Source organism: Ascidiella aspersa, chromosome 1 (assembly GCF_963924565.1).
Source record: "Ascidiella aspersa chromosome 1, kaAscAspe10.2, whole genome shotgun sequence".
Taxonomy (NCBI): domain Eukaryota; kingdom Metazoa; phylum Chordata; class Ascidiacea; order Phlebobranchia; family Ascidiidae; genus Ascidiella; species Ascidiella aspersa.
The window spans coordinates 27,072,614-27,084,827 of NC_139447.1; the positions used below are offsets into that span (position 1 = coordinate 27,072,614).

The 12,214-nt window shown below is 38.6% G+C and overlaps 2 protein-coding genes across 2 annotated transcripts in view; one reads left to right on the forward strand and one right to left on the reverse strand.

The window, feature by feature from the left end:
* Positions 1–12,214, forward strand: part of LOC146169185 (putative ATP-dependent DNA helicase HFM1) — a 29,024-nt gene that overhangs the window by 13,351 nt on the left and 3,459 nt on the right. Inside the window, exons 18-25 of the mRNA XM_083386315.1 lie at positions 7,069–7,186; positions 7,618–7,767; positions 8,665–8,791; positions 9,672–9,745; positions 9,812–9,855; positions 10,206–10,393; positions 11,217–11,352; positions 11,793–11,922. Coding sequence (XP_083242441.1) covers positions 7,069–7,186; positions 7,618–7,767; positions 8,665–8,791; positions 9,672–9,745; positions 9,812–9,855; positions 10,206–10,393; positions 11,217–11,352; positions 11,793–11,922 — 967 coding nt within the window. The remainder of the gene's footprint in view (positions 1–7,068; positions 7,187–7,617; positions 7,768–8,664; positions 8,792–9,671; positions 9,746–9,811; positions 9,856–10,205; positions 10,394–11,216; positions 11,353–11,792; positions 11,923–12,214) is intronic.
* On the reverse strand, positions 49–5,286 carry LOC146169186 (folylpolyglutamate synthase, mitochondrial-like). Its single transcript, XM_083389048.1, has 2 exons — positions 3,934–5,286; positions 49–2,306 (listed from the first exon to the last, which is right to left on the reverse strand). The coding sequence occupies exons 1-2, from the start codon at positions 5,243–5,245 to the stop codon at positions 2,086–2,088; spliced, it is 1,533 nt and encodes a 510-aa protein (XP_083245174.1). The 5' UTR covers positions 5,246–5,286; the 3' UTR covers positions 49–2,085.

Consider the following 12,214-nt stretch of genomic DNA (forward strand, 5'->3'; position numbering starts at 1 on the left):
GACTGAAGATATATCAACCTTCAAATTGCTAAAGCTTAAAACCTCCTGATGTAACCGCGCAGAACTTTTACACAATATTAACGTACTGTAACAAAATATTACAACAAATGTAAGCATAATATAGTGACTTAGGCCATAGATTGCAAAATGCTAACATTATTTACTCGATTGGTACAAATACGGCTGGATTACAGAAGGATTGAGAACCGCGCAGGCACGTTTTACGAAGTAACATTTTCAGAGGCATTGTTAAAATCAATGACTCATAGCGATTGCTCATATGAACAATATTAGCAAATTAGCTAACATAAACATCGAGATACATTAATAACATATGTGAAAAGAAAACATTTTGAATTTTAGTATTATTCCACGGCTAAGTTACTTAACTAACCTTAACGTAATCAGCGGCGATCAACACAAACGATAAGCGACATCACTAATACACAATGTAGATGATCTACGTTTTGTAAAGTGTATTGGAAAGTCCTATCTTGCGGTACTTTTCTAGCAAACACATACGCCGAGAGACAGTAAATAGTTGACACACGTATAAGAAGGTTACATTATAATACTTGATTATTCAACGTTTTGTGCTACAGAGTTATGTGTTATAACTGCTAATTTTAAAGAAAAACGGTACAGTTTGAAATATACTTATTACTTATGGCACATTTAACAGTAGAAAAGTACACACCAGTTATTTTAAACAGTTGTATTTTGCCTTCACCATTACGCTTATTTTAGTTAAAAAGCTATGATTCCGTCTAGCCCAGTGGTTCTCAAAGTTTTTTATATTCCTCCCTTACAAATTCAAACGCTTGTCAATTCCTCCCCAGAAAAAAACATCAAGTATTCTACCTTTTATTATGTATTACTTCGATGTACCCTGCTGACAGGAAATCAAACCTACAGGGAAAAGTCGACAAAACTAAATATATAATATATATGTAAAACTGCAATAGACACATCTGCGCCAAAAGCCAAGACTTGTTACAAAATTTGGATACGCTAATCGTTTCAAAGTTGAGTTTGTTTGAACGTATGACATAGGCATGAATTTTATACTTAATGCCTGCATCGGTGTATATTTCTTAAATGGTTGTAACTATGAAGAAACATACAATACCAATCATTACAAAAAAGCTTTACACTGCGTATATTAAAACCGATTTTTTTTTCGACTTTAGTGTTTAATTGTTTCTAAATATTTTGTCTTTTGAAAGTGATGGGTGATTTGCCGTAGATATTTAGCGGAGAGACAGAGTCAGTTAAAGTCCACCTTAATGGCAAAACACAGTAATGCGATTTTTTGGCTTCAGAATAGCCAGAAAGCCGTCAACTAGTTTAAGACTGCGCGTTGCCAGCGCTTGCAAAGACCGCCTTTCTTTGTTCTTTGATAAAGTTGGTCGCGTTTTCTTCAAGCTCACTTCACGACCTTTTGAAATAGATGAAATAAACTATTCGATGCTTTCAAAAGTGGATATGAAATCTTCAGTGGAAAACACACGGCTCGCTGACCTGCTAAGACCCGTGCATGGAGGTTAAGCAGATAAGTCAGTTGTGCGCGACCAACATACCGAACTGGTTGCCTCAAAATGGATGGTAAATCCGTATGACATTCTGTTTTAGTAATCAAACCCTATACATTTTCTGTGTGAGCTCGACTACTTGCACTCTAGCGGTAAACTGTATTGCTTTGTAAACTGTTGCTCTAAGGTGCCCGAAATATGTGTCGCAAACTCGGAAACACCATTTATACAAAACTTGTTTCAACCGAAATTGGATATTCGCATACGTGTCTTAAAACTAAAATGGCGCCGCGAAGACATAAAAGTTGAAAAACGCTGCTTTAATTAAAAGTTTTGTACGGTCTACCAATCAGTTAGCCGTTTTATACCACTATAGAAGTGTTTTGATTTAAAAAATTCTATAAACAGAGTACATTATACGATAAATCATTCGCGTGTCCGGTCGTTCTGCCGTATTTGCTTGCATTGGAAAATCTCAATTGCAAAGTCAAACGGGTAGGAAAAAGTCTGTTGCAGTTTGTCTTTTTACACATAAAACAGCCCGAACATATATTTAGTTTCTAGCCCGTAGAACGACCAGAAAGCCGCCAACTAGTTTCAGGCTGCCGGTCACCAGCACTTGCAAATGCCGGCCGCTTTTGTTTGCCCTTTGTTGATTATCGTCTCCCGAGATCTTTCCCATCAAGCTCCGATCACGACCTTTCGAAATGGATGCAATGAATTCTTCGATGCTTTCATGGGTGAATATGGAATCTTCAGGCATGTGCTGCGGTTCTGCATACGGAAAAAGTTACTAATTTGCGCGATTTATGTAGTACCTTTCAAAATTTTCAGCTGGAAGCTGGTCGATCCGACTAGCTAATAAGGCGTGTAATTTACGTGTTGTTGTTCGGGTAATACCTTTAGGCCGATTTCGTCCCCAAAAAGAAGTAATACAATTATGTTTATTTTAATCTGTGTGTAATTTATTGCAGAATACACCTTCTATATTCTAACGTAGTCAAATCAAAGAAGCAGTATTACAAATTCGCTATTCGTTGGAGTTTTACATTTGTAGATAACCCTGCGTTTCTAAATAACAATACACAATATCACTTACAAAACAGTATTTTTCGTATATGGCCGTATTTGTCAAGCAAGGGGCGGCACCCAAGCAAGGCTCACAGTCGAACGAAACACAATTAAACAGTTCGATGCCATCAATGATATCTTAGACCAGTGGTTCTCAACCTTTTATGCTTCGTGGCCCCCTTTGAAAGGCTCTCAACCCTCGTGGCTCCCCTGCTTATAAAAATACCAAGCATTGTGTTTAAAGTCTCTTCACTTGTTTTACTTCTTTACGTTAACCACCAATACAGCCATTAATCAACGATAAATGCACTTACTTTCTAAAAATTTAACAAAGAAGTCATTTTATTTCAAACTATAACTTAGTTAGTCATTACAAATTTTGTTCTTCGACGCCACCAAGGTATTTTATATATTCGGCTCTGTTTTGTACTGAGCCATGTCACTACACTCGTCGAGATGATTACTCGATTTTCGTTTTATTAATGCGCGTTACTATTAGCCTACTTGACAAATAAGCTGCATAAACCGATGAATGTTGGCCTAAAAATGACCTTTTGAATAACCCGGTAGCGTATTTTATGCGTTTTACGGTGAAATGTTTCCTTTGCAACTGAACGCCCTTAAAGGAAATTGCGAACCGTTGCACCTGGCAATACACACTGGTTACTAACAGCATTTGCGGACACTTAATGATTGGGCGAAGGGTATCGGCAAGTAATAATTGGCCGCTCGAAAAAAACGCTGACGCCGCACGATAGATGACTATCTACAAAGCAGCACAGTAATTGTTTTGCCACAGCGACAGGTCCCTAACCAAACTTGCCACTCGCGAACGACCAATTAGGCCTAACTTTCTGCGATAAAACGAATAAAAAGAATTCAATATTCTACTTTAAACATCCCTACTAACTAGTCAAAGTAGGTGTCAGAAAAATGTGTTACAAAGCGTTACAAGAAAGGTTTTCATAATAAAAACACAAAATTAAATTAACTGGTAAATTTTGAAAATAGTGACACTTTGGTTTTCGCAATATTTAGCTGGAGAGTTATGCCGGTGGCCCCCCAATGACCGGTCCGTGGCCCCCCAGGGGGCCGAGGGCCATGGTTGAGAAACCCTGTCTTAGATGTCACCATTCTTATCGCCTTTTACTTGCGCTTGTGCTTTTACGTGCATTTTAATTGTTTTCATTTACACTTTGACCTGATGAAGCACGGTTGTGCGAAAGCTTGTCGAGAATCCAATACAATTTGTCCTTATACAGTGCCACCTGATTCCTCTAAAATAGTATTTGTGTGATTTTTTTTTGTGTGTTTTACTTTTAACACCAACCTGACATTTCCTGCAATTCCACCCAGGCATCTTTGTTCCTTATTAGTCGATCTTGTTCGTCTCGTGTAGCTTGCTTGCCGTCATCGAAAATAACGTTCGAGACGAAGGCGGCGCGTGAAAAGTTGCAGCTTTGCAGCAGAGCCAGGTGATTGAAGGCGTTCCTATCCAACGTGATGTTAAAGACCAGAACTCGCTCGCAGACTTTCCCGACGCGCGCTTCTTCCCGCTTTGCTTCCTGCATGAACCAAGTCTTGGCGCACGTCATGCTACGCATCGTGTGCGCGCCGTCCAAATAGAAACTCGTCGAGTCGAACTTGATAACCTGTGATCTGCCGTTTAACTCGCAGTTCTCGAGCGCATTTTTGTGCTTTTCGCCGATGTGATCCAGTCCTAAGTGGGCGCCCACACCAAGATGCGTGCGCAGCCATTGGTTCGCCAAGTGAACGGCGAGGGACGTGTTAAGCTCTTGGTGTTTGCCCGCAAGCGAAAGTCTAACCTTTCCTGTCTGATTGTCGCAATTCGCAAGTTTGGGAACCACCGAGAGCGGCACGTTTTTCTCCAAAGCGACATCGTTGAGAATCTTCACGGCGTCGATCGGTTGCCTGACAGTGAACGCGGGCGAGCCAGGCTTGAAAATTCCCGCTTTGTGCCACGCGATGGACTCGGTGCTGTTGCCCAACAGCTTTATGTGGTCAACTCCGATGGAAGAAACCCCACACACAGTCGGCCTAGGAACTACGTTTGTGATGTCATAAGCACCGCCTATTGACACCTCCAGTATAGCTGCATCCACGCTTTCGTGCTTGAAGACGTAGAACGACATGGCGGTGATAAAGTAATAAAAATCTGGAAGCGGAACTGTTCGCTGGCTTGCGGTCGCCTTCAATCGTTCGTCGACCTTCCAAAAGTAATCGGTGAAAAGTTGTCTCGAAATCGGTTTTCCGTCGATTCTGATCCTTTCTCTCACTTCAACCAAATGCGGAGAGGATAGAAATCCGGTTTTCACTCCGTGACGCTGCAATATGCCTTCAACGAAAGCGCAAGTCGAACCCTTGCCCTTAGTGCCTGTGACATGAACCGCGTTCATCTTGTTGAGGTCGTTCTCGTCCACGTCAAGTCCGCGAAGAAATCCCTGCATGGTTTCTTTGGCGTGAATCCCATAAGGGGCACCGCCAAACATGTCTAAGCCCATATATTTATACAGGGCGTTTACTGCTCTGTGGTAGCTTATGTCGTTTCTCAACTGGTGAAGGCATCTTGTTAACCAAAGATTTTTCCTGGCGCCGAGCAAAGTAACGTTCATTCTAATCATCTTTTTTCGCCGTCGGTTTAAAAACTTGCCCGCACTTTAAATATTCCACAATGTTGCGGTCTGCTGCTTGTACATTTGACTTGCTATTGTTCTGAATTATGAGCTAAATATAAGGCGGTTGTTAGTTAAGTCGAAAAACACTTAAAACAATTATTTCTATAATTAATTAAAGCGACAACCTGTCAACATAATTATCTGCAATCGTGTTGACACAACCAACTGTCGTTTTCTTTTTAAGCAGTAAGTTATGCGTTAACAGCCAAGCGTATTCTGGGGGTCAACGAAAACTCGGTCGTTCGGTCTCGGTTAGGTTAAAGACAATCAAGCGTAACCAACAGAAAGGTCGAAACTACCTTGTCCACAGCAGTCCTCCTCTACCTATCTATGCCATAAACTGGCACATTTTGGGGGCGAATTCAAAACCAATTGTTGCACCGCTTTCTGTTGTATCATGTTCGTTGAGACAATTTGTGCGAAAATGTACACACTGCAAACACCTATTCGCTAACCGTTACAAATACTAACCCTCGTAAACGAAGGGACGTGCTTAGTTCGTCCTATAGCACGTTTTACAATTATCACACGCAGTTTACGATAACGCGTCTCTAAAACACTTTACTAAGCTTTAATCACCAGTTGTAGATATCACATATCTTGAAGTAACCATATGATATTGTGCACTTATGCAATAAGTCACAAATTTAACGAAATAAACGAAGCACAATTTTATGGACCACTTTTTCCATCTACCGCACCGGTGGTCAAACCGCGGCTCTTCAACCAGTTTTATGCGGCTCTTACGTTCATTTCGTATAAATTTTTGGGGGATGTTCGATGTCTATTATCGTGTGCCCAATTTTTGCCTTTTTTCGCCGAATTCTACTTATTATCTGCAAAAATTTTCGCGCCTTGCACAAAGCGTTTACCTTTCCACTATGCCTCAGTCTGAGAAATCTTGTTAGAATGGTACTTCGCTAACACCTTAAGGGGTGATGGTTTTTGTTGTCCTACCTTTTGAAAGTTTTCATGCTTGATATCCGTTGCAAAGTTGCACACACTGTTTTGGGGCTTTTATATCACGCCTAACAAACAAAATTATAGGATCTACCTCTGCTCAGATTCCACTTTCTTTTGTCAACAGATTTCGGAAGCGTTAACAATGTGATGGCTATTATTTGAGCAGTCCTGTAGTCTGAATATAAATTTGCTTAAATGTAACTTATACGGAATATTGAGTTGATAAAATAATAATATTATTAATTTGAATAAGTCACTTCCTTCGAATGAATCATTCGAGTATATGAGAAAAAAACAGAATGTACATAATTTATGTAAATGAGAAATTAATCATGATGTACAAAGAAAAGATGTACATAATTTGTGTAAATGAGAAAGAGACAGGATCTACAAAGAAAAGATGTACATCATTTGTGTAAATGAGAAAGAGACAGGATCTACAAAGAAAATATGTACATCATTTGTGTAAATGAGAAAGAAACAGGATGTACATAATTTGTAAAAATGAGAACAAACAGGATGCACATAATTTCCAATGTGTAAGGGGTGTTGCTCTTCGCAGTAATGCAAGTAACAAATGTGGCTATTGGTCTCTGACTGGTTGGCCACTTCTGCTACTGTGGAATAACTTTGAAAATGTTATTAAACGATGGGATTTGACTGAATGTATGAAGTAAAAATCAAACGTAAAACCCGTCCAAGAGTATAACCCGCGCCAATAAACGTTTACCGTAGTCGCCATTTCGGTGAAGTTATTTTAACTTAAGCTATTAGCATGTTTTTTTTGTGTTTTTTTTAACTTGCAGACCAAGAAATACGGCGGTGAAGTATGTGACATCACAATCCAAATTGTGCTCAACAATGCCGACGACCTATCGTCACTTCAAACTGCTGGAAAAAAGCACGCCTGTTTACTGCTGATTGGTGCGTGATGTGTAAATCTAATAAATACAAACCCGTTTTTTGTAACCAAGATAGTCGAAAACCCGACGTTGTCGCATCTTATTAGAAATACTGCCTGCTGGCCCGAATATAATTTTTCTTTGCGAGCTTTCCTTATAAAATGAGATAACTATATTTTTTAAGACATGTATCGTATGGTCGTAATCATAGATTTCTGTGCATAGTACGAAACATACATGAAAATGATGTACAGTTGTACACGTTTAGTAAAGAAAGCTAGAACTCATTATGTTTTTATGGCGTTTGTTTTATATATGTATAATCAGAGTATTTTGTGCAAAGTTATAAATGGGTATGTAATAGATATACATATGTATTGGGCAATTAAGCTAAAACATATTGTTGTAGCGGAAACACTAACTGCTTCGCTGACATGATACCCATTTTTGCAGGCGACACAGACAATCACGTCATCATAAAGCAGCGCATATTCGACAGCACTCTGACGTCATCAAGCGATCATGCGTGGCAGCGGTCGGTCACGGTTCGGCGAGCGGCAAGAGGAGACGAACTCAGTGTGAAGCTTATAAGCATGGACTGGGGTGAGTTTTCCATAAAAAGAAAATCGCGCGATGTTTTAATAGGATATTTTATTGAGTTTTGGTGGTGGTACGAATAATATGTTTTACTTACTTTTTGAATTTAATGTAGCTTGGTAGGTTCTAACTTGTTTTAATGATATAGTATTATGTATAGTGAAAGTGAGTAAAACACATCATTTGAATACAATTCAATTAGACCAGTGGTTTTTAACCTTTTTTCAGTCGCGACCCCCTTTGTAATACAATGGCAAATGTTGCAAAAATATAGATTAGCGCAAAAAAGTTCGAGTCCCGCTGTTGCTAGGCTGTTATCTTCATCAAACATGGATAAAAAATAGTTCGAAAGGAGGATAACTTTTATCGTTTATCTATAAGTTAGCCAAAGTGAAATTAAATGGGACCGTTATACGTGATATGAAAACATGCAATGGCACTCAAAAAAGTTTTGTGTTAAAAAAGTTAGCAATAGTATTAAACGAAAAATTGGCGCGAAGCGCGAAATGTTTTTGCTGTTTCAATGTTGCAGTTGGCAAAAAAACAGAGTTTGTACAGCTGTAGGAGTGTAGGAGTGGTGCCCAACCCAAAGAAAACCAATAAATACTGAGAAAAAACTAAATAATGAAGTAGAGCTCGCGCCCCCCTAAGAATTGCTTGGCGCCCCCGGTTAAGAACCGCTGAATTAGACACTAAAATCCATTCCTTATTTTTTATGTTTAAGTTTTGTCGTTTTTTTTACGAAGCAAGTATTGCTGGTGGCGCTTTAAAAATTTACACGTTTGCTGGCCCAAAAGTCATTTCGATAAGTACAAAGCTTTTAAGGCGAATGTATGAGGCAAATTTCCTAAATGATAGTTTTATTATATTATACATATACAACCTTTTTTAATGTACCCTCAGTTGGAATTGACATCGAGAGTACCTACACCCCCTACTACCCTGGTCCTCGCCGAATGAGCGCAACCACACAGGGAATTAGAACCGACACCAACAAACGACTGGAGTCGAAGCAGTCCGACGGGAAAAGGCAAGTATTTATAAGAGATTAATTTGTTTGGCTGTTTGCACAGGCACTTCACTCTGTTTAAATCTCCTATACAATTGATGTTGCGTTTGTATTGAGCTTATGAACTAGATACGGCACACAACACTTAATGACACCTGAGGCCTGTGGTTCTCAAACTTGTCAGCTTGCGTCGAACTTAGAATATATTTGGCGGCACCTCAAAAGAATTCTAACGTGAGGATTAAATTTACTACACGGTAAAGCAATAGGCAAATCATAATTGTCGATTATTTAATGGAGAGTATGCGTTCAAGTCTTACATGCTTAACTGCATGTTTATTTTTAATATGAATAGAACTTCTCTTGCATACAGTTCGAGAAACATTTTTTAACTATACGTAAACATACCTGATTAAACGACATTATTGTTCGAGTGGGTTTTTCCTTCGTTTAGTCACAAAACACGAACAACGTGCAGATTATGATATAGGATTTTTGTTTGGGAGGGAAATTAAGATTTTTTTAGAGATGACGTAACAAAATTGTCGCGAACCGTTACGTCAAAACGTGTCATCACAAAGTTACAAAATAATTTAAAACACCATACAGTTTTTATTAAATTAAAATTATAAGTTGTAGAGGGGTTACTCTAAATATTTAATATATCTTACAAAGGTGTTTTTATCAAAATGGGCGAAGACATAATAGAAGCAAAACATTTTTAGTTTACGTATTCAAAATATGTAAAAATACGGTTTGGAGTGAACATGACCACGTGGAAAAATATCATTTATTTTTTGTTAAGTTGGATATAGTACATCAAGTGGTGTGTTTTATTATTCGTCCTCCGATTTTCATTTGTGAATTAGTAAAGCAAATAACGGCATATTTTAAATTCCAGGAGGCCATGTCGACACACTTGTCACAATAAACGTCTCTGCGCCCATGACTGCTGCAAGATTGGCATCGAAACGGGTAAGATATAGTCTCACGACATCTATATTTTGAAACTTGTATTTTCTCTTATTACTCTTTTTGTAGGCCCGACACCGACCACCAGGCAAGAGACTTCTGAACTACCGAAGGCAAGTAATATTAGTTGCAAAAATATAACTTTACACACCTTCTGTTTATGAATCGATGTTACCAATTATGTTCACCGTAGTTTAATTTAGGCAGTTTTTAGATATTTTCGGTAACGGAAACGTAACGTTTTAATAGATTGTAGATAATGTTAAATATTATACAGAATATGCCTTTTGTTTTTATTATGCCTGGATATTGTGTAAAAGCACTCCTAGCACGGCAAAATCTACGTTTTCCAGTCTCTTCGAATTACCCATTTATTAGCAAATATACGAAAGACCGCTGTGTTAATGTTCCAAGTTTGGTAGGCTGGACAAATATACATTGATTTACCACATGTAACGAACAAAAATTTCCCTATTCGTATATCTCGCAATTTTGTATCAAACTTTCGAACGTTTTAATCCGTCCCCACCAGCAAACATCCAGCATCGATTACATGCAAAAGTACCGATATAATCCACACGAAAAGTACGGCAAGACAACGAGCCAGCATTTCAACCAGGTGGTCCCTTCAACTCCCAACGCACCGCCAAGGTAAGACCTCAGTAGGTATGTCCGATAATATCGGATCAGGGCCGAAACCTAGTGGTAGTATAGGTACTTGTCCGATAACGGGATGGTATTGATCCCCGAGATCAACCTAATATGATAAATTTAGCCATACTTTGCTATCAAACGCAGCACTTTAACCTTGAAAGGTAAATTTAACCATAAATAGGAAACTAAATTTTTTACGCTAAAGCAATTTTTTTATATCCTAGAAGAAATGCCTTTTGAACGTTTTAATTCCATTTATTTTTATTTTTTTAAGCATAGTAATGACATAATTTAGTATTGGTATCGGGATACTTTTTGCCTAAACACCGCTTATCGGTATCGGAATAAAATGTCCAGTATCGGACATCTCTAAACCTGAGCAGTTATTTTCTTCCCGTGCTATGTGTCTAGATTTGTTTTGCCTTAATTTTAAGGGGCGCTTTTAGATGATTTTAGTTGAGAAACAATTACAAAACATTTAACTTATTGGTTTTGCGAATAAACCTTCGTTGCAGTGACTTGGTAAAGTATACTCGAAGACGATTAGTTGTATGCCAAACCTAAAATTCCTTTCGAGGATTACGTGTATTGCCGATGCATTACCAATTCCTTTTTAAAATGTAAAATATCATCATATACGTTTGTCGGTCGAGATCGTTGCCATCGACCCAAAAAATGTAATACCAACAAAAAACAGTTAAAAATCTCCTAATGCTGAAAGAACCAATGCGCGAAATCTATTTTCCTGTTTATTCGTCGCTTTAAGCTTCACGCTGAAACATGCCATGCAGACTAACTCCGCCTTTATCTTTATTTCAAGATCGCCAGGATGGGAACATTTGCACTCATTCGCCGAACAAATGCAGACGGCGGCGGAGTGCGACCTTGACGAGAAAAAGGAAACCGGAGAACCGCTTGGTACGAGCGAGTTTGCAAGAGAGCAGGGATATTACCAGGTGGGATACGATTTTAAAGCTGACCGCTTTAATCAGAACACCAGTAAATCACGCCTTCTATATTTTCAATTTTAAATGTAAATAATAAGCAAGGGACCTTCGCTTTGCTTGTTTTTCACCTTTTTTATTCTTACTTTGACCTGATAAAGCTCGGTTGTGCGAAAGCTCGTCAATTCCATACAATTTGTCGACAGTGCCACTTATTTTCTATTTTTGAATAAGACAATACGGCTATCAACCAAGATTAATTAAACTAGCATCGTAATAGCTAATGTTTTACACAAGAAATTAAAATTTTAAGCTTTTGCTAGTCCTCTTTGTTTCAACTTTTCACTGTTGTAAATCCAAGCAATAAAACACAAATCATTTATTCCAATAAAAACACTAACTCAGCAGTCGTCCAGACCCTTGGCCCTAAAATAGTTCGCCTTTTTTCTCAGGACCAAATTAACTTGAGATCCAGGATAACTCGTGCGGATGAGGATGACTTCGCGGCCGAGAGTGGTAAAACACTAGTGAAGAAAAATACGAAAGACGAGAGGTTGTGGACAATTAAAGGCGATTCGCAGGGTGTGCTAACTGTTGCATTTTTCAGAAATACTCTGCCGTTACTTAATCGTGAAACCGTAATCTAAAGGTTTTTTTTCAAAATGAACTTTAATTCATAAATAGATTAAACGATACACCGAAAGCAATTGCAGACTTACCGAATCTGTTGATCTATGATGCAAGCAGGGAAGGCTAGAAAAACTACTCGTTCCTTTTTGAGCCTGTATAGCTCAGTTGGTAGAGCGACGGTCCCAGCTTGACCGGAGGTCGTAAGTTCAAACCTCAATGCAGGCTAGTTGTTTTTCTTGCCTGC